Below are 22806 nucleotides of genomic sequence, written 5' to 3'. Positions count from 1 at the left end.
TTAGGAGATGGGGCCAGCCTAGATGTCCATTAGGTGATGAATACCTAACAAAATTGTGGTGGTGTATATATCCAGTGAAATTTTTCTGAGTTCTTGGATAACTGTATTTTTCTAACTATTTATTATTATTTCAACAATAAATTGTAGACAACTGTCTAATAAGAATAATATTTTATGAACAATGGCTTGAGTGCAACTTGTCTTCGAAGAATTATGTATTAAGAATGTGCTTCCCAGTGTGGCAATGGCAAGAGTGAGTATGGCTTTTAAAACATGAGGCCTAGATGGAGATCACTGGAGACACTGCTCTTAAAGAGAAATAATATGGTTCTTCTGGGACACTGGCTAATGCTTTCAAGAATGGTATAATGAAAGAGCAAGCTTCTCGGCTTGTTGACCAACCATGTTCTTTCTTCATGCTAATGTGTCAATCAGAGTGTCACACAATAGAATTTTAAAACTTTCTATTTAATATTGACATGCACATATAATGCTTTTGGATGAAATATTTTCCTGGATGAAATGTTCCCTCTCCTCTAATTCCTACCGTATTCCCACACCACTTTCCTTTCCTACCTCCCTGATTAATACACAATCTGTTTAGTACTGCAAAGAAAGATAAAATTATGAAATTTACAACCAAATTGATGGAACTAGAAAATATTATATTGAGTAAGATAATCCAGGCCTGGAAAGATAAATGCCACCTAATCTTTCTCATATATGACACTTTGATCCAAATTTTTAGATTTGCATGTTAAATTTGGAGTGTCTGTAGAGGAAGCCAAAAACAGCCCGTAGTGGGGACAGAGGTAGGGAAAAAGAAACCTGAATGGTGACAGAACACATGCAATATTAATGCAGAAGGGAGAAAATTCCTGGAGGTTAAAGGTTTGAACAGTGTTCTGGATAGTTTTATGTTAACTTGGCACAAGGTCAAGACATCTGAGAGGAGGGACCTTCAATTAAAAAACACTTTCAGCCGGGTGGGCCGTAGAGGCGCACACCTTTAATCCCAGCACTTGGGAGGCAGAGGCAGGCGGATCTCTGTGAGTTCAAGGCCAGCCTGGTCTACAAGAGCTAGTTCCAGGACGGACTCCAAAGCTACAGAGAAACCCTGTCTTGAAAAAACAAACAAAAAAACCCAAAACAAAACAAAAAAACCCACTTCCGTAAGATTGGGCTGTAGGGAAGCCTATAGGATGTTTTCTTAATTAGTGACTGATGTAGGAGGGCCCAGACCATTGTGAGTCCCTAGGCTGGTGGTCCTGAGTTCTGTAAGAAAGCAGGATGAGTAAGTATGTTAGAAGGAGCAAGTCAGTAAGCAGCATGCCTCCCTGGCCTTTGCATCATCTCCTGCTTCCAGGTTTCTTCCCTTTGTTCTTGTCCTGAGTTCCTTCAATGATGAACTGTGATATTGTGGTAGTTTGAATGTAATTGACTCCCATAAACTCATAGGAAGTGGCACTATTAAGAGGTGTGGCTTTGTTGGGAGAAATGCGTCACTGTGGGGGCAGGTTTGAGGTCTTATATAAGTTCAAGCAACTTGTTGCAGGCCATTTCCTCTTGCCTGAAGATCAAGACATAGGACTCTCAGCCGCAGCACTATGTCTGCCTGCATGCTGTCATATGCTATGCTACCATGATGATAATGGACTAAAACTCTGAATGCTATATGCCACCCAATTAAATGTTTTCCTATAGGAAGAGTTTTCCCATCCTGGGAGCCATTTCCAAATTACTACACAGAGACTTACATTAATTGTAAATTCTTGGCCAATTATTAACTAGCTCTTATATTTTAAATTAATCCATATTCCTTATTTACACTCTGCAACATTGCAGTACTTTTATTAGCATGACACATTCATCTCCTGCTCCTTCTGCATCTGACTAGTGACTCACAACTCCACTTTCTCATTCCACAGTACTCTGTGTCTGACTGTCTCACTATACTTCCTGCCTGACTATTGGCCTATCAGCTTTTTATTAACCAATGAGAGTAATGCATATTTACAGTGTACAGAGGATTATTACACAGCATTCTCCTCCTCCTTTGTTTAATTAAAAAGGAAGGTTTTAATCTTAACATAGTAAAACTATATATAACAAAACAGTTTTTAAGTAAGAATTACAATGTCTAGTTTATTTGTATTTGGCAAAATTAAGGAAAATACTCTATCATCTAGCTGATCTTTGTGAGTCCAAAGTTTTATATCTAAATTACCTTTTTTTCCATGATATTTACTGAGCTCTACATTTTTCTCTGCTCCCCTCCCTGCCTCTCCCCTCCTCCCTTCAACCCTCTCCCAAAATCCTCATGCTCCCAATTTACTCAGGAGATCTTGTCTTTTTATATTTTCTACTTCCCATGTAGATTATATCTATGTAAGTCTCTCTTAGTGTCTGTATTGTTGTTCCGTATCGTGTCCATCTAAGTTCTCTGGGATTGTAGTTTGTAGGCTGGCTTTCTTTGCTTTATGTTTAAAAACCACCTATGAGTGAGTATATGTGATAGTTGTCTTTCTGTGTCTGGATTACCTCACCCAAAATAATGTTTTCTAGTTCTATCAATTTTCCTGCAAAATTCAAGCTGTTGTTATTTTTTCTGCTGTGTAGTACCCCATTGTGTAAATGTGCCACATTTTTTTTTATCTATTCTTTAATCGAGGGGCATTTAGGTTGTTTCCAGGTTCTGGATATGGCAAACAGAGCTGCTATGAACATAGTTGAGCACATATCCTTTTGGCACAATTGAGCATCCTTTGGATATATACCCAAAAGTGGCATTTCTGGGTCTTGAGGAAGGTTGTTTCCAAATTTTCTGAGAAATCACCACACTGACATCCAAAGGGGTTGTACCAGCTTGCACTCCCACCAGCAATGCAGAAGTGTTCCCTTTCCCCCACAACCTCTCCAGCATAAGTTGTTACCAGTGGTTTTGATCTTGGCCATTCTTACAGGTGTAAGACGGAATTTCAGAGTTGTTTTGAATTGCATTTCTCTGATGACTAAGGATGTTGAACATTTCCTTAAGTGTCTTTCAGCCATTTTAGATTCCTCTGTTGAGAGTTCTCTGTTTAGGTCTGTACTCCATTTTTTTTATTGGATTATGTGATCTTTTGGTGTCCAATTTCTTGAGTTCTTTGAATATTTTGGAGATCAGACCTCTGTCTGATGTGGAATTATTGAAGATCTTTTCCCATTCTGTAGGCTGTCATTTTGTCTTGTTGACCGTGTCCTTCGCTTTACAGAAGCTTTTCAATTTCAGGAGGTCCCATTTATTAATTGTTGCTCTCAGTGTCTGTGCTGCTGGGGTTATATTTAGGAAGTGGTTCCCTGTGCCAGTGCATTCAAGTGTACTTCCCACTTTCTCTTCTGTAAAGTTCAGTGTGGCTGGCTTTATGTTGAGGTCTTTGATCCATTTGGACTTGAATTTTGTGCATGGTGATAGATATGGGTCTATTTTCATTTTTCTACATGTTGATATCCGGTTATGCCACCACCACTTGTTAAATAGGTTTTCTTTTTTCCATTTGATATTTTTTTGTTCTTTATCAAATATCAGGTGCTCGAAGATGTATGGATTGATATCTGGGTCTTCTATTCGGTTCCATTGGTCCTCCTGTCTGTTCTTATGCCAGTACCAGGCTGTTTTCAGTACTGTAGTTCTGTAGCAGAGTTTGAAGTCAGGGATTGTGATGCATCCAGATGTTCTTTTATTTCCCAAGATTGTTTTGCCTATCCTGGGTTTTTTTTTTTTTTTTTTGATTTTTCAAATGAAGTTGAGTACCATTCTTTCGAGGTCTTTAATGAATTTTGCTGGGATTTTGATGGGCATTGTATTGAATCTGTAGATTGTTTTCAGTAAGATTGCCATTTTTACTATGTTAATTCTGCCTACCCAAGAGCATGGGAGGTCTTTCCACTTTCTGGTATCTTTTCCAATTTCTTTCTTCAAAGATTTAAAGTACTTGTCATACAAGTCTTCCACTTCTTTGGTTAGAGTTACTCCAAGATATTTTATGCTGTTTGTGGCTACTGTGAAGGGTGTTGATTCTCTGATTTCTTCCTCAGCCCTTTTATCATCTGTGTTCAGGAGGGCGACTGATGTTTTTGAGTTAGTCTTCTATCCTGCAACATTGCTGAAAGTGTTTATGAGTTGTAGAAGTTCCTTGGTAGAATTTTGGGATCACTTATGTAAACTATCATATCATCAGCAAACAGTGAGAGTTTGACTTCTTTTCCATTGTATCCCCTTGATCTCCCTTTGTTGTCTTATTGCTCTAGCTAGGACCTCAAGAACTATGTTGAATAGGTATAGAGAGAGTGGACACCCTTGTCTTTTTCCTGATTTCACTGGAATTGCTGGGAGTTTCTCTCCATTTAGTTTGATATTGGCTGTTGGCTTGCTGTATAGTGCCTTAATTATGTTTAGGTATGTTCCTTGTATCCCTGCTCTCTCCAAGACCTTTATCATGAAGGGATGTTGTATTTTGTCAAATGCTTTTTCTGCATCTAATGAGATGATCATGTGGTTTTTATTTTTCAACTTGTTTATATGGTGGATTATGTTGACAGATTTTTGTATGTTGAACCATCCCTGCATCTGTGGGATAAAGCCAACTTGGTCATGGTGGATGATGGTTCTGATGTATTCTTGGATTTGATTTGCTAGTAGTTTATTTAGTATTTCTTCATGCTAATGTTTCAATCTGTTGATCACCATATAAGGACAAACCCAGTCCTACACAAAATACTAGAAGGAAAACTCCAACCCAAGGAAGATGGCCACACAAACAAAAACACAGATAATTGATGATCTCATTACAGCAAATCCCAAAGAAGAAAAAAATGCACAAATTAGCATCACCAATGATGAAAACTAAATTAACAGGAGATAGCAACCACTGGTCATTAATATCCCTTAATGTAAATGGACTCAACTCACCCATAAAAAGGCACAGGCTAACAGATTGGATATGAAAACAGAATCCATCCTTCTTCTGCATACAAGAAACACATCTCAACCTCAAAAACAGACATTGTCTCAGAGTAAAGGGTTGGGAAAAATATACCAATCAAATGGACCTAAGAAACAAGTGGGTGTAGCTATCCTAATATCTAACAAAATAAACTTCAAGCTAAAATCAATCAAAAGAGACAAAGAAGGTCATTTCATATTAGTCACAAGAAAAATCCATCAAGAGGAAATTTCAATACTGAACATCTATGCCCCAAATACAAGGGCACCCTCATATATGAAAGAAACACTTAAAACTTAAATCATACATTAAGCCCCATAAACTAACAGTGGGAGACTTCAACACTCCCCTCTTACCACTGGACAGGTCAATCAGACAAAAAATGAACAGAGAAATAACAGATGTTATGACTCAAATGGACTTAACAGACATCTATAGAATAATCCATCCTAACAGAAAAGAATATACCTTCTTTCTCAGCACCTCTATGTTGCGTGTGTTTTTGCAGAAACATTTTCTTTTTATTACTGAACATTCTACTCTATAGATATGCTGTCTTTCATATCTGTTCAGGAACTGGTGGGCATTTGGGCTGTTTCAGACTTTTGTCTATACTGGATTGGGCTGCTCTCAACTGTTGTGTGCATGTTTTATGGACATATGTGCTGTAGGTTTGTAGCCCTAGCCATGGAACTGCTAAGACATATGGTAACCGAGGGCTGGTGTTTTCAGAAACCACAAAACTGTTTTCCAAAGTGGCTGTACCATTTTATCTTCCCAGTAGCTATGTATACAATTACAGTTTCTCTGCCTCTGCCAAAGAACTTGCATACTGTGTATATGTAACAGCATTTGAAATAGTACCTTACTGTCACTTTGACTTGAAGTTTACTAATGGCTAATGTAGAGAATCTTCCCATATATTTTTTGGACATTGGTATGTCATTGGAGAAATGTCTATACTTTTTTTTCTTTTTTTGTTTTCTTTTTTATTTCTTTCGTTTTCTTTCTTTTCTATCTATACTTTTAAATGGTATTGTTTGTTTTTTGATTTTTTTTGTTTGTTTGGTTAGTTTTTGGTTTTCAAGATAGGGTTTCTCTGTATAACAGTCCAGGCTGTCCTGGAATTTGCCTTGTAGTGGAGGCTGGCCTTGAACTCTGCCTGCCTCTGCCTCCTGAGTGGTGGCACGTACCACCACCATCTGGCTTCCTTAAATGTTTTTATAGTAACATTTAATCCTCTTTTCACTTCTTAATGGTGTTCTTTCAAGAAAAAATATTTTTTTTCTTGATATCCAATGCATTTATTTTTATATTTGGTATGTATACCTTTTCTCATTTAAGTTTAGTTTTAGTTTATATTAACTCAAAGATGCAAAATATTCCATGTTCACTTCTCCAGACTGTATGGTTTCAGCTCTTATATTTAGGGATCTGGTGTGTTTTAAGCAGTTTGTATAGGGCTGGAATCCAGGTCTGTTCTCTTGCATGTAGATATCTAGCTGTGTGAGTATGACTTTTTCTTTTTGGTGGGGGGTTTTGAGACAAGGTTTCTCTGTAGTTTTGGAGCCTGTCCTGTAACTAGCTCTTTTAGACCAGACTGGTCTCGAACTCACAGAGATCCGCCTGCCTCTGCCTCCCGAGTGCTGGAGTGCTGGGATTAAAGGTGTGTGCCATGTGAGTATGACTTGTTAAAAGGCAAGTCTCCTCCAGTAAACTGGCTCAAAACCCTTCCTGGAAATCAGCTAACCAAAAAAGGGAGCTTGGATTCATTTTTAAATTCTAATTATAATAATTCTATTGTAATGTTTTATGTAAGTAAAACAAGATTCATACTGCTAGTTAAAATATTCCAATAGAGATTACTTCCTGGGACTTGTATTACTAGTGGTGCATATCCCAATGTTAATGATTCTACTTATGAGAAATTTTAATAAAACCTAGATGATTATATTGATGTTTTAGTCAAATATACTCAATATAATTAGTTATTTAAAATATTTTTCTGTAGTTGAACTTCCAAATATTCCTAAAAATATGACTACTAAATGGTCTCCTTATGAAATTAAAGGTCGAAAAAATAGGTCAGGTGGTTATCGAACACACCTTTAATCCCAGCACTTAGGAGGCAGAGGCAGGCGGATCTCTGTAAATTCAAGGCCAACCTGCTATACAAAGTGAGTTCCAGGATGTCCATAGGTGTTACAAAGAGAGAGAAACCCTATTTTCAAAAACAAACAAAAAATTCCAAAATTAAAAATTTACTCTAATGAACTGCTTAAAAAATGGCATACCTCATTATATTTATCTATAATTAATGCATACCTAGCACAATATAATTGCAAAACACAAACAGTAGGTCTTTTTCTAGAATATACTTCCTGTTCTTCCTGTTTGTAGATTGTAGGCAGTCTTTTCTGTTCTCAAGCAACCACATAGAGACTTAAGATTAATTATAAATGCTTGGCCAGTAGTTTAGGTTTTTCCCCAGACAGGTTTTACAATTTAAATTAACTGATTCTTTATAATGTATGTGCTGCTCTGAGGTTCATTTACCTCCTCTATGAACTTCCTGTGTTACTTCTTCTGTGTGTCTGGCTTGAGACTCTTCAGACTCTGCCCTTCTTCCCAAGATCCTCTCTGCACTGAAAATCCTGCCTAGATATTGGCCAATCAACACATATTCACAGTGTGCAAAGATTGTTCCACAGCAGTAGACCAACAAATTTACCGAAATAATTACAAAAATTACTTCAGGAAAAGCTCAAAACTAATCTTATTGTTGGTATCTTCCCTGAAGAATTGGGAATGGATGCTTATAGCATCATATGTGAATGATTCTGAGTTTATATTTATGATGAGCTTGAAGGAATACTATATCATTAATATACTACTACACTATCATTATATTATCATATATACCATGCATGCTATAATATCTACTATATAACAACTCCTATTAATTAATATATTATCAATTAATAATATTCACTCTGGAAGTAGGATGGCAATCAGGGACAATGACTAAATATTTAGGAATTTCATTTGGCTTTAACAAAATTAGAAAAAAAATGGCTTAAACAAATGGACAGTTTCATGCTTTTTTTGTCTGTCTTTTTAGACCAGCGTTGGTTGGTGAATCCGTATTGTCAAGAATAAACCAGGTCCTTCTGTGTTCTCTTTACCTGACATCCTTAGGCTGTACTTGCTCCTTTGTAATCATATGAGAGCTGGATTTGAGTTTTAGAAAGTAAGGGTGAAGGGGAAAGGTACAGATGAGCCGAATTATCTTACTTTCTTTCCTCTTCCCGTGACAGAATGTCTTGACGAAAGCGTCTTAAGGGAGGAAGGGTGCAGTCCGTGATGGTAGAGAAGTCAAAGCTGCAGTAGCTTGAGGCATCTGTACACATCTCATCCACAGTGGGAGTAGAGAACAATGAGCACACATGCTCTATTCACAGTCTCCATTTCCTGTAGTCCGAGTTCCCAGCCCAGTGAATGGTCCCACGCAGCTAAGATGCATCTCCCCACATCAGTCAACCTAATCAAGTAACCCCACACGTTTGCTCTGAGAAAAGACCATCACGCTTTATTCCTCAGTGTACAGCTTCCCTTTACCAATGGAACAGCAGCCCTAGCATCACTGTCGGCAGCCACTTTGACCACACGTCCCAGAATATACATTTACTGTTGTTATACAAATATACCAGTAAATTAGTTTCAGGTGGAAGTGCTGTGAAGCAGGCGGGTTTTGTTTGCTTTACTGAAAACATTAATTTATCCAGAATGATGGCAGTAGTCAAGTGGTGTCAGCAACTGATCATATGTCCCCATGTGCACGCTCTCTCTCTCTCTCTCTCTCTCTCTCTCTCTCTCTCTCTCTCTCTCTCTCTCTCTCTCTCTCCACCTCTCTTCCTATTAAAAAATACCACTGTGCAGAACATCCTGGAATATGCAATGCTCCTACTTTCGTTTTCTGAATGCTGAGATTAGACGTGGTTTCCACCACACCCAGTTACAATCCATATTCTAGATCTTTGTCAGAGGTGGTCTACAGAGATGTTTAAAAGAACAGCGATGTTATGCTCCGTAATTTTTTATTGTGACATTAGAGGTACTGTGCCCACCTTTTAAAAGATGCATCTGGTATGGAAGTTCATGAATTTCTTGAAAGTATTGTTACAGGAACATCTTAAGGAAATTCTCGGGCAAATATGCCACATGAATATATGTAAATAAATTTTACTTTTCCCTTTTAATGTATGCATAAAGAAACATTCCATTAAAGCATAATGCTCAGATTTTTAAATATAGTTCTCTGTAGTTTGTGTTTCTATAGGTATTTCACACTTTGTTTTCCATAATGTAACCATTGTTACCTGAAAAATTATTGTTCTATTTAAACAGCTTAGTAATACTATGAATTTGCTTAAGATTTAGTACAGTTCAAAGCTCTTGAACTCTTAAGAGAAGAAGCCGTTGGGAGCCTAACTTTCCTTTAGAGACCCTCACAGATGTACCAGACATCTGTCTCCCAGGTGGTTCTACACTTTCTTCCATTTTAAGAAGTATTTCCCAAAGTTATACTCCACAACTTTCACTTAGATTTCATTTTCAGGAACCAATAGATAGTTTCTTCATCTGCAAGGAATGCTGGGGTTTCTGTCCTGCCCGGTACCCCACAGCCGGCAAGCCCCAAAGAAATAACACAGATATCTCTATAAGTTATAAAGCTGATTTGCCCATTAGCTCTAGCCTCTCACTGGCTAACTCTCACATCTTGATTAACCCATTTTTCTGATCTATGTTAGCCATGTGGCTCAGTACCATTTTTCAGTGGGGCAGATCACATCCTGCTGCTTCAGTGGTCTGGGCAGGAGTGGGAGGAATCAATATCCTCCTTCCCAGAATTCTCCTGTTCTCATTATATCATTTCTACTTCCTGTCTGGTTTTCCCACCTTTACCTCCTGCCTGGCCAATCAAAGTTTATTTAAAACGTGATTGACAGAATATAGACAATTCTCCTGCACCACTGTGTGATACGGTTTTTATCTAAGCACATTTAAATTCACACCAAAATCAAAATATTGTTTGGGGGCTTTTGTATATTTGATTTTCTGTTTTTTTGGTGGCATATGTGGAGGGAGTAGTGTCCCATACCCCAAAAAATGCCTCGACACCTCAAGTGCTCGGATTACAGACATATGTGGGCCACTATGCCTGGCCTAAATCAGGAGATTGTTATTTGTAATTAAAATATTATTCATATAATAAGCTGTGGTGGTTAATCTCAATTGCTACCGTGATGAGATTTGGGAAAGGGGCCTCTGGGCATTCTTCCAGGGGATTATTTTATTAGGTCAGTTGAGATGGTAAGACCAACCTGCTGGATGGAGGGGGTGTAATCATTTCCCCCTTCTACTGGTCTAGGATTCTGTACTTTAGGAAATGGAGGAGTTAGTCATTGGTAGTTCATGCCTTTAAATCCAGCATTTGAGAGAGAGAGGTAGGAGGATACCTGTGAGTTCGAGGCCAACCTGTTTTACAAAGCAAATTCCAGGACAGACAGGACTGTTTAAATAGAGAAACTCTGTTTTGGAAAAATTAAAACCAACAACAACAACAAACAACAAAACAAAATAAGAAGAGGAGGAAGTGAGGGGAAAGAACATGAGCTGAGCACAGATTTTCATTCCTCTATGCTTCATGACTGTGGACGCAATGTGACCAGCTTCCTCAAGTTCCTATACTGAGATTTCTTTGTCACAACAAACTCTACTGTAGAACTGAGAGTCAAAATAAACTCTTTCTACCATAAGTTGCTTCTGCCAGCACATTATTTATTTATTTTAAGACAAAGTCTCTTTAAGTAGACGTGACTGGTATGCGCACACACACAAGTGCATACACACAAACAAAAATGCAATGAAAAAATTAAAAAAAACTAAAGAAAAAAATAAAACCACTAATTTCATCATGGGAGTCAGCTTGTTACCTTGACTAATTCTAATTACCTCCCAAAGGTCCAGTCTTTACTGACTAGTAGCAAATATTTGGGAACTAAGTTTCTAGCACATGAATTTTTGGAGGAAACACTCAAGTTATAGCAGTATTATACTTTTCTGTTCTGGAATACATTACTACCATTGGGATCATTGTCAAGTTCAGGAGCAGTAATGTCATTGTATAACAGCTTGCATTCTTGAAAGTAAGGTCATCAAATCTGGACAGATCAATGAGTCTTATTTACTAGAAGTGTACTTTGGGCCAGTTTTCTGCATGTCTTAATCATCCTTGTTACCGCTGATAATTTTTACAGGAAGACTGACATGATAATTTATATCCAGGAGGGAAAACTCATGAGTGAAAGTGAATTCGATGAACTGGAACAAGTGGTGTAAATCAGCACCACCCCTGGACGCCTAGACTATGACTGTCTTACTTGTGCTGTTGTATTAAATGAGAAAATACTTAGCATAGAATGCGGTGCATAATAAGTGTTCAGTAAAGGCATTTGCTTATTCAAAAGTTCACTTAGGTTACTTTAAATAGTAATATTCTGGTATCTTTGTGGTGTGCACAATAGAGCATAAGATGGCTTAGAGTTTTTTTCAAGACTAAGAAAAACTCCAAACCAACCAACCTCTTAAGAGGTTGACAGACACTGTAAAAATTTCTATTTACAAGATCATGGAATGACAGTGTGTGACCTACTTGTGAATTATATATCATTTACAAGCTTGAAGACAACAATCAAGTTCTTATATTTGTGATTTATTGTTGCATTGGCCCAAAGTCCTCTATACTCTTAAATATTGATGAAAACTGCAAAGTATTTTTTTTAAAAAGTACCTACTGGTATTTTTGTTATATTATAAATAAAATTTGAGAAAATTAAACAAACAAATAAACGAACTGGTGTCTGCCTGTAATCCCAGGACTTGTGAGACAAAAGTAGGAAGATTGTGAGTTTGAGGCCAGCTTGGCCTTTAAATAGATAAATAAAAGAAAAAAAACTCATTTAAAGTAACTCTTTTGCTGGGCATATAGCTTTAATTCCTGTACTTGAGAAGCGGAAGCAGGTGGATCTCTGTAAGGCCAGGCTGGTCTACAAGGTTAGCCAAAGGTACATAGAGAAACCCTGCACAAAAAATAATAAAAATAAAATAAAATAAAATAAAAAAGTAACTGTTATACAACCAAAATAACTAGAGTTTAATTGTTTTGCTTTCTGCTAAATCACATCCCCCCACACAAGGTCTCAAGTATCTTAGGCTGGTCTTGAACTTGTTGTGTAGCCAAGGCTGACTTCGAACAACTGATTCTCCTGCCTTTACTTTTTAAGTGCTGGGACTGGGCTTGAAGACCTCTTTTTCTTTTTCTTTTTTTTTTGTTTTTTTGTTTTTTTGTTTTTTTCGAGACAGGGTTTCTCTGTAGCTTTGGAGCCTGTCCTGGAACTAGCTCTTGTAGACCAGGCTGGTCTCGAACTCACAGAGATCCGCCTGCCTCTGCCTCCCGAGTGCTGGGATTAAAGGTATGCACCACCTGCACTTAGCTTGAAAAACCTCTTTTTATTGCCCAGTTTAATGCAATTGAAATTTGATTTTTAAGTACATTTTAAATCTTTTGTGTGTGTGTGTGTGTGTGTGTGTGTGTGTGAAAGAGAGAGAGAGAGAGAGAGAGAGAGAGAGAGAGAGAGAGAGAGAGAGAGAGCATGTATGTGCCCTCATAGACCAAAAGAGAGTATTGTATCCCCTGGAACTAAAGATGGGTGCAAGTCACTATGTGGGTTCTGGGATCTGAACCCAGCACCTCTGAAAGAGAGGCAAATGCTCTTTTTTTTAAAAAAAAAATTTTTTTTTAGGCAAATGTTCTTTAATTGCAGAATCATCTCTACAGTGTCAAATTGTATTCTTCTGGCTTTCTATACAATCTCTTTTAATATTTTGCTTGGGTAAAATATGTATGTCATATACATTACTGGAAGAGGATAAGATTTTTTGTTTTTTGTTTTTCAAGACAGAGTTTCTCTGTGTTGCTTTGGAGCCTGTCCTGGAACTAGCTCTTGTAGACCAGGTTGGCCTTGAACTCACAGAGATCTGCCTGCCTCTGCCTTCTGAGTGCTGGGATTAAATGTGTTTAGTACCACCACCCAGTAGGGCTAAGATTTTAATATACTTTCTAGATTAACTGTGGATATTCTTCAACACTATAGGACAGCTGCATGTAGTTTCCTACCCACGTTCCTTGTAGGTGTCCACAACCATGTTCTAATTTGTGTGGCTGGGGCTCAAACCCATGGTTTTTTGTGCATATCAGGCAAGCTCTCTAACAGAGATACTCCCCCCCCCCCACTAACAGGTCCAAACTTTAAAGAACAGCTTGTGTGGTATGATAATGACCTTTCTGATAAACAAAGAAAAACTATTTTTAAAATCACAGGGGCTATAAAGACATAATTACACAAAAGCACACTAACAGCAAATTGCAAAATTATATATATTATAAATAACATATATAAGATTATATATATATATATAAAGTATACAGTTCCAACTCTATGTAAGTATCATATATTCTTATAGAAACATCTAATTTAAATATTTCCATTGTTTTGGAACTTGAATTCTATTAAAAGTTTTTCCAAGAAAGTTGGGCAAGTGCCCTGGGGAACTTAAAATGCTCCATTTATCCATTTACCCAAATCAGAATCTTGAGGAAGCCTGCACGGGACCAAATTAGACCCTCTGAATGTGAGTGACAGTTGCATAGTTTGATCTGTTTGTAGAGCCCTGGCAGTGGGACCAGGATTTATTCCTGTTGCATGAACTGGCTCTTTGGAGCCCATTCTCTATGATGGGATACTTTGCTTAACCTGAATTCAGAGGGGCGAGGCTTGGTTCTGCTTCAACTTGATATGCCAGGCTTTGCTTTTTTTTCTAATAAAATTTTTATTACTTTATAAATAATACCATTCAAAATTTCCACTTCCTCCCCTTCTACTTCCATCCAGCTGTCCCACTCACCCTTCCCCCCTCTCCCTCCAGTCCTAAGGAGGGCAGGGTACCTTGCCCTATGGGAAGTTCAAGGCCCTCACCACTCCAGCCAATATGCCAGGCTTTGTTGACTCCCCATGGGAGGCCTTATCTTCTCAGAGGGTGGGGAGAGGAGAGGTGGGGGGGTAAGGGGAGGGAAGGGGAATTGTGGTTGGTATGTAAAATAAAATACACTGTCAAATGAAAGAAAATCATATTGCAATGATGCTGAACACAACATAAATTTTCTAGATGTTTCCTATTGATTTGGTAATGTGTCTGAATTTTAGTATTTAATTTAGTATCTAATTCTAGTATCTTGCTTTAATTTTTTTCCTCTGTGTGAACTGATCTTATAAAATTCATTCTGAGAATCATAAAGTAATTTTTAAGAAATATAGCTTCCAGTTTTATATTGTTACGGGACTCCTGAGTGTATGAATGAGAGGATCTCTGATTCTTGGTCTTTCTCTTGCAATTTTCCTTTCTGTGGGTTTGCCTTCTTCAACTTCGATGTTTTTTATTTTACCTTATTATAATTTATCTTGTTATACCTTGTTATCTCTTAGAAGCCTGTTCTCTAATTAAGGACAGAAAGGGACCAGAGGTGGGGAGGAACTGGAAGAGGAAACTCAAATCAGTGTGTATTGTATGAGAAAAAAAATCTAATTTTAATAAAAGGAAAATAATTCCTGGACAAAAAAATTTGATGGATGGCACAAAGTCCACTAAAATATTTTCTGAAGTTTTCTGCTTGAAGCCTGGGCTAAGTTTTATCCATTTACTACAGTTCAAGTTTTCTTTGTAGGGGCAAGGTAGAAGCATCCTCAAGTGGAGTAGCTTATGCTAGAGGAACTACTGTACAAACCTCATTTTGCCTCCTCTGTTCTATTCCAGGTTTAGTTATCTTTTTATGGGGCGGGTCATCACGTAGCGCCCAGATGGGCCATACACTCACCATCATCCTTGCCCTTTCTCAGTTACTCTTGTTGGGAATAGACATGCGCTTTCGCACCGAGCTTTTAAAAGCAGCAGGATGGGGCAGGCTGATCTTATTTTTCTGAAGAAAGTCACTCTCTAAGTGGTCTTAATGAAGAAGCTACAGAAGTGCCAGTTAACAATACCGTCAAGAAGAAATTTGCTTTAGGCAACAGACTTTTAAAACTCAGTTTCCCAGTACTCCCCATCCCTCTCCCCACTCCCGCTGTGTAAAAAAACGTCCCACTGGTGATCCACTCAGGCCTGTCATCTTCTAGCTCAATTTCAAACCTATTCCTTTATCTTCTAGAAAATATCTTTTGTATACTGTGAAGTCTGAGCTACCATCAGTTTGTGATACACTACTTTAACTTGATTGAATTACTAAGTGTTTAAGAACTACCAACAAGCTAATGATCTGAATAAAGTTGTTAAAGAGTAACAACATGTAACCACTGAGCAGACTGCTTAGTCTCTTTCCAACCCTAACAAAAGCTAATAAGCCATTTAGATATTAATCTAATTATCCTGAATGCCTAGCCTCTAGCTGAAGGGCAATCTTAAGGAGATGCGAAGTGAGGGCATTATGTTACTGACAGCCTCACTGGTTTTAGATATAAAGGAAAAAGTACAAAGAAGGGAGTCCCTGGGGTTTTGAAGAATCCTTTGACATTCAACTTATTCTCCAGATTGACTTAAGGTTTTTAAAATGGAACTTCAGTGTTGCGGAAGCTCGAAGCCATGATCACCAAGTATTATTTTTAGGTTACGATGGGTCCTTGAACTTGGGTGTACGTGAGTCTGGTCAGGCTAACGTCATCTCCGCCCTCCGCGGGGAGTCTTGTCTCGCTCACAGCCGTTCCAATCCCGAGGCTGGGATAAGGACAGTCTTCCAGGTTTGCCCGGGTCCTGCCGCGACCTTTCACTGCAGGGGAGCGACGAGCGCCAGAGCTGGCGCTGCCGGGTGCCCCTCCAGCGACAGCACAGCGCAGCCCACGCCTCCTCTCCTTTCTTTAACCCCGCTCCTCCGTCCCACCCCTTCCGGAAGCGGGGCCTCTACGTCACTTCCGGCGACGGTCATGGTCCCGGCGGGAGCGAGCACGCCGCCGCGCAGCGCCTACGTTCCCACCTCCTTCGACGGCGCCACCACTCCCTGTCCGTGTTCCTGAACGTGACGTGCGTGCGCGCCGCCGGCCTAGCGTCGGGCTTCGGGGAAAGGCCGGAGGAGCGCGGCGAGGGGGTGGTGCGGGTGAGGCCCCGCCAGCCAGTCGCGTCGCCTTCCCGCAGGGAGAACGCGGAGCGAAGGGAGGGGCGAGCGGCGCGCGCGGAACCCGCGTGGAGGGGCGGAGGACAGCGGGCCGCGCCCCCGCTCCGGAAACTGCGCGCAGTGCCCTCGGGGCGCGAGGCCCAGGCCCGTCCGAGCGCCGCGGGGTGTCGCCGCCGCCGCCACAGGACGACGTGGACGCGCAGCGGCGGGCGACGGAGGCGTGCTGCGGTCGCGCCCACTGCCCTCCCGCGAGCTCGCTCGCCCCCGACGTCAGGACGATGGAGTGAAGCGCGGCCCGCGGTGGCACTTCCGCGTTGCGCCGCCGGAGCCCGAGGCCGCCGCCGCCGCCGCCGCCGCCGCCTGGCGCGGCCGGCTTTTCTGCTGCCGAGGACAGGATCCTCCCGCGTCTGGCCCGGAGGCCGCTGCGCACACACCGCGACTGGACCCGGGGACGCGCGTCCCGACCCGGATTATCGTGGCGCGGCTCCCGGCCGGCCCTGCTGCTCGCTGCCCCCTCCGCCGCCGCTGCCGTCCCCCTACCCGGCGGGGGACATGGCCAGGGTCTGACCCCGGAGGAGGCCGCACCCGCGCCGCACTCTGCGGCGGGCTCTAGGCGATGCCGAGCAGCTCGGACACGGCGCTGGGGGGAGGCGGGGGCCTGAGCTGGGCCGAGAAGAAGTTGGAGGAGCGCCGCAAGCGGAGGCGATTCCTGTCCCCTCAGCAGCCGCCGCTGCTGTTGCCGCTCCTGCAGCCGCAGCTCCTGCAACCGCCGCCGCCCCCGCCGCCTCTGCTCTTCCTGGCTGCCCCCGGCGCGGCCGCCGCCGCAGCCGCCGCCGCCGCGGCCTCCTCCTCCTGCTTCAGCCCGGGCCCCCCTCTGGAGGTCAAGCGGCTGGCGAGAGGCAAGAGGCGCCCGGGAGGGCGGCAGAAGCGGCGTCGCGGGCCCCGCGCCGGGCAGGAGGCGGAGAAGCGCCGGGTCTTCTCGCTGCCCCAGCCGCAGCAGGACGGCGGTGGCGGTGCCAGTAGCGGCGGGGGTGTGACCCCGCTGGTGGAGTACGAGGATGTGAGCTCCCAGTCCGAGCAGGGGCTGCTGCTGGGGGGCGCCAGCGCGGCAACGGCGGCGACGGCTGCCGGGGGAACGGGGGGCAACGGCGGGAGTCCGGCCTCCTCCTCCGGCACGCAGCGGCGCGCGGAGGGGTCGGAGCGCAGGCCGCGCCGGGACCGCCGCAGCAGCAGTGGCCGCAGCAAGGAGCGCCACCGCGAGCACCGGCGGCGGGACGGGACGCGTAGCGGCAGCGAAGCCTCCAAGGCCCGCGGCCGCCACGGACACAGTGGCGAGGAGCGGACCGAGGCTGCCAAGAGCGGCAGCAGCAGCAGCAGCGGCGGCCGCCGCAAGAGCGCCTCCGCTACGTCTAGCAGCAGCAGCAGTCGCAAGGACCGGGACCTCAAGGCCCATCGCAGCCGGACTAAGTCGTCCAAGGAGCCGCCCTCGGCCTACAAGGAGCCGCCCAAGGCCTACCGGGAGGACAAGAGCGAGCCCAAGGCCTACAGGCGGCGGCAGCGGTCCCTGAGCCCTCTGGGAGGCAGGGACGAAAGCCCGGTGTCCCACAGGGCCTCGCAGAGCCTCCGGAGCCGCAAGTCTCCCAGCCCGGTGGGAGGTGGCAGCAGCCCTTATTCCCGGAGGCTGCCGCGCTCTCCGAGTCCCTACAGCCGGCGCCGTTCGCCCAGCTACAGCCGCCACAGCTCCTACGAGCGGGGCGGCGACGTGTCCCCAAGCCCGTACAGCAGCAGCAGCTGGCGGCGCTCGCGCAGCCCCTACAGCCCAGTGCTCAGGTGAGTCCTGCCCCCTAACCCTAGAAGACCGGGAGCGTGGGGTTAGGCGCTTCAGGCCCACCCGGGTCAGAAGATGGATTTCTAGCGGGCAGGGGTGCTGTGAGAACCTATGGGGGTCGGAGGGACCCCTTCTAAGAGTTCAAAGTTTTAAACTTGTTGCTTTAACTATTAGCAGGTTTTTGCAAACCATTCTGGTCTCCCAGCATTTCTGGTTTGGATAAACCCTAAAAGTAGCTTAATTTGTCTTAATTGTTTTGGAGAAAAGGTTTTGGATTGCAGTGCAGGGACATAATATTGTGTGTAAGTCTCAAATGTGTGTATTGATTCATGTCATGTAGAGTGAACTAAAAGTGGCTTTAAAGTACTTTGTAGGTTTTGTAACTTCTTATATTAACATATTTGGGGCTATAGTCTTTTTGGTTTGAGGTATTGTAAGCTAGCTTTAGGATTGGGGTTATTTTTCTATTCTAGTTTTTGGTAATGCCAAATGGATGGAATACCTGTAAGGTCTGGTTTTGCTGGTGTTCAGTGCAGTGTATGCGTCTATGAAATTTGCAGATCATTTACTAACTGTAAAGTTGTGAGTAGAACGCCTCCGTGTCTTTAAACCGTACGATCTGTATGCATGTATTCATACAGTGTTCAAGTACACACGAAATGCCAGTTTTTTAAGAGTTTTGCAGCTGACAACTCTTACAGCAAGTATGACTTGTGCTTATTATACGATGTTACTTTTTACCTGTAGTATTTTACCTTTGCCAGATAGTTTTTATTTTCTGCAATTCAGTTTGTTTTGCAAACTGGCAAGGTTAAGTTTCATAACTTTATATAGCAATTTGATGTGTAATGGCAATTTTAACAATAGGTTTGTGTTTCTAGATATTTTAGTGAGGTTTTGTTGTTACACATTGGTGATACATGTGTACTATATAGTAAAGTTTGTGTGGTTAGCACTGTGCATGCTTAGTAAATACCTAACAGCACAGGTTATATGCCAGTGCTAGTTTAGGCACTGCAGTGGAGCAGTGAAGGAATGTCATAGGTGCCACGTTGGGGTGAAAGACAGAGTTATTGTCCTCAGAGCTAGCATGTAGAAAGTCCACTCACTAAAACTCTTCTCATGCTGTGTGTATTGACCAGCTTTATTTCCAAAGGGTTGGTTTGGGAAGAAACTTTTCGATAATATTGGCCATCGTTTCTGATAACATGTGGCTCGTGCCTGAGTAAATACATCAGTAGGTAGAAACACATTATGATGTTTGGGCAGTCTGGGTTGGACTTGAATTCAGGCACTGTTTGCACACTTTCTTGTATGATTTGTTCAGTTTCTTAGCAAAACCATTGAAGACTTAGTTTGCTAAACTATAATATGTAATCCTTGTCTTTTTATTACTTCAAGGGATAAATGAAATTTTGCCTTTTATAAAGTATACAGCCTTACAGAAATCTAAAGTGGTTGAATTGCGAATAGTTTGAATTATTAAAAATCTTTTGAAACAGAAATGCACATCCATGTATTTTCCAAAAATAAAGCTTTGGAATAGTCCAAAACAAATTTGGGCACTAGTTCTTTAAAACATGAAGATAGCTGTCATGTTTCCAGGTTTTCTCTCATCAAAAGCTTGTCTTTTTTTTAAATGAGGCATAGTCTTAAGGATTTTGTTATTGCTGTTTGTTTTGCATTGTGTTATTCTTCTAATGTTCTGCTTAAAATTTGGGGCCCAGAATTAATGACTAGTTTTACTTGGAAAACAAGATTTAGAAAAATAGCAAATGTACTTACTGCTCGGGAACATGAATTCACGTGTTCAGCTTAGTGCAAAAAGTTTTATTTACTTCCAGGTCTAGTTGTAGAACCAGATGACTGGCTCTCTAATGAGTAGATGAGGTAGTAAGCGCCACAGTGACCTCTGGCCTTTCTTGTCCACCATTGACTCCTAATGCACAATGCTGTCTTTGGGTACACTTGATAATTGTTGAATAGCTGAGTGAAGGGATGATAGAGTTGACTGAACATAGAAACTGTTATGTTTCTGGGTTACCTGCTTCATTTGAATAAATTATTAATATAGACCATGTGCTGTTCTGTAATACACATCAATATGACATTTTCCAGTCCCCACAGACTAATGAATTACCAGTGTAGATTTTGAAAGGAAATGTGTCCATACTCAAAATAGTATTGAATCATCTAGAGGCTTCCACCTTACAACCTGTTCTTTCTCTGCATTTGTGTCTCCAGTTCTCAGCTCATGCATTTCATAATTTTCTTAGCTTAACTTCTCTTCATTCGCTATTTAATGAATTTTTCTTTATTTCATTGTTGAGGTATGTGAATTCTTACCATCTTCCTGATAAGCCATGTAATAAATGTGAGGTGTGTTGATAGAAGGAAAGCTGAGTGTAGTGTTCTGTGTGGTATGCACTGAAATGGCCTAACAATATCCTCACAAGCAAAGTCTTTGTGATAGTTCCCACTGATGGATTAGGAAACAAATATCCCCAAAACTTGAGTGATTTACTGATGGAATAGGAAATAAATGCTTCAAAGACTTAAGTGTTTTGCATCAAGGTCAGTTTGGATTTAAACCCTGAGCGGATTTGAAAATCTTTAATATTGTGGTATATTCAACAAAACAAAACAAAACAAAAAACCAAACCTTTTAAGGGTACTTAATAGCTTTGTTTCACTGGCTATTTCTCCCTCCATTTAAAAAGATACTTAAAAAGCTTAAAGTATTTTATTTTATGAGCGTTTCTCTGTGTATGTTTGTGTATCACATGCTGGCCTGGTGCCTGCTGAGGTCACGTGATTAGAAAAGGGTGTCTGATGCTCTGTCAGTGGAGTTAGACAGTTGTGAGCCGCCATGTGGTTGCTGGGAATGGAACCTGGACCCTCTGCAAAGAGCAAAAAGTGCTTTTATCGAGTAAGCCAACTCCCAGCCCCTAAGGGATTTTTTTTTTAAAGAAATTTTCTAGTCAGCACTTAGGATATCGAGACAGGAGTTGGTGAAGGTTAGCAAAGACTACATTGAGACCACGTCTGAAAACACAAGAAACAAAATCGGTGTTTCTGATGATACTTTCAGGTTGACTGTAGTTTTTGTTTGTTTGTTAACTTAATTATTTCTATAGCCCTTGGATTGAACCTAGATTGTCTGGCTTGTTAAGCAAGCCTTCTACCACTGGTCTCTTCCAGCCTCAACCTGGTTTTAAAGAACAGTGGGGAGGTTTAAAATCTTTGAGTGATTTTTCTATTTTTTTTGTTTGTTTTTACAAGATAGGCCAGAAATATTTCTCAGAGATAGTAATTATTAGTTTTTGATGACTAATTTGCTGTGGGAGGTTTGACCTGCAGTCACTGAAATCAGGTTAATTACCATCAGTAGGATGAAGTGTATATAAGTGATTTTTGTCTCCTTTTGTGCTCTATTGTATGAGGGTTCAGCAGAAGGCTTTGCTTCTGAATAATACCAAGACTGAGAATCCAGTGACTGGACTTTAAATAGAGATAAAAGTTAAGTCACTGGTGTTTACTAGCCTATTATATGGGACACCTGGTTAAGTTATTTTGTTCTCACAACTGCTGTTCAAAATAATGTGAAATTAGGACACTTTTAAGCTCTTGTTAGAGAATGCTTCTGGTTTGATATGTACATTATAGAAATAAGTACTAGAAATGTTAGAGAATAAGTAGAGAAACAGAAGAGAATGGATCTTTGGGTAAACTGTTTAAAGTTTCCAAAAGTTGTAGTCCTACCTTTCATTCTAAGACGATGAACCTGTATCTTGTCTTTTCTCTGGTCAGTTTTTACCTCATTTTCATGTGTTCCATCGTCATTAAAGTCTCTTTTCTCTTAACAGTAATATTTATATCTGCCTTTCCATTCTTTTAGAAATTTAATTATTTTCATTTTTATTTTTTTCTTGACAGAGTTTCTCTGTGTAACACCGCTGACTGTCCTGTAACTTGTGTTTTAGACTAGGCTGGCCTCAAACTCACTGAGATCTACCTGTCTCTGCATCCCGAGTGCTGAGATTAAAGGAATGCACTATGCCTTTCCATTCTTACATTCTCATTTAGGCTGTCATTATTAATGGGTTAGACTTTCTATTAAGTACTCTCCTACCCCTCTTCAGTTCCTTCAAACACGATCTCACTCTGTAACCCAGATTTTTTTTGTGGCCTGTACTTGAGGCAGTGTTGCCTCAGCCTCTGTAACACTAGTATTAAAGGAGTCAGCTACTGTAACTGTCTCCTCCTAACCCTTTCTGGCTCATGTTTTATTCTTTTTTTTTTTTTTTTTTTTTTTTTTTTTTTGGTTTTTCAAGACAGGGTTTCTCTGCAGCTTTTTTAGAGCCTGTCCTGGACCTAGCACTTGTAGACCAGGCTGGCCTCGAACTCACAGAGATCCGCCTGCCTCTGCCTCCCGAGTGCTGGGATTAAAGGCATGCGCCACCACCACCCGGCTGGCTCATGTTTTATTATTTCTTGCTATATGGTTAAATAGTGTCTATCTCTTTTGTAGGATTGGGTATAGACATTGTGATACATTGTGACTTAATGTCTTTAATTATGACCCCATTCTACCAGGACTCTTATTTTTCAGACACGTATTTTTCTATTAACTGTTCTCTGAGCTTTAAATGGTAGAGAGACATTGATGACCCCTTTTCCCCCTGCTTTGCCGTTTATCTTGCATTCAGAAC

At 41.4% G+C, this 22806-nt stretch overlaps 1 protein-coding gene across 4 annotated transcripts in view; it reads left to right on the top strand.

Annotated features, from left to right (window-relative positions):
- The first annotated feature begins 16460 nt into the window (after positions 1 to 16460).
- Cdk13 (cyclin dependent kinase 13) overlaps positions 16461 to 22806 on the top strand; it is a 101342-nt gene continuing 94996 nt past the window's right edge. The window contains exon 1 of one of the 4 annotated variants that reach the window (XM_038335064.2): positions 16461 to 18096. In XM_038335064.2, coding sequence (XP_038190992.1) covers positions 16883 to 18096 — 1214 coding nt within the window. In that variant the 5' untranslated portion in view covers positions 16461 to 16882. The remainder of the gene's footprint in view (positions 18097 to 22806) is intronic. The other 3 variants (XM_038335066.2, XM_038335065.2, XM_038335067.2) reach the window with 3 other exon arrangements.

This window comes from Arvicola amphibius, chromosome 6, assembly GCF_903992535.2.
Source record: "Arvicola amphibius chromosome 6, mArvAmp1.2, whole genome shotgun sequence".
Taxonomy (NCBI): domain Eukaryota; kingdom Metazoa; phylum Chordata; class Mammalia; order Rodentia; family Cricetidae; genus Arvicola; species Arvicola amphibius.
The sequence above is the reverse complement of the archived record's forward strand: the minus strand, read 5'-3'. Positions and strand labels throughout refer to the sequence as shown.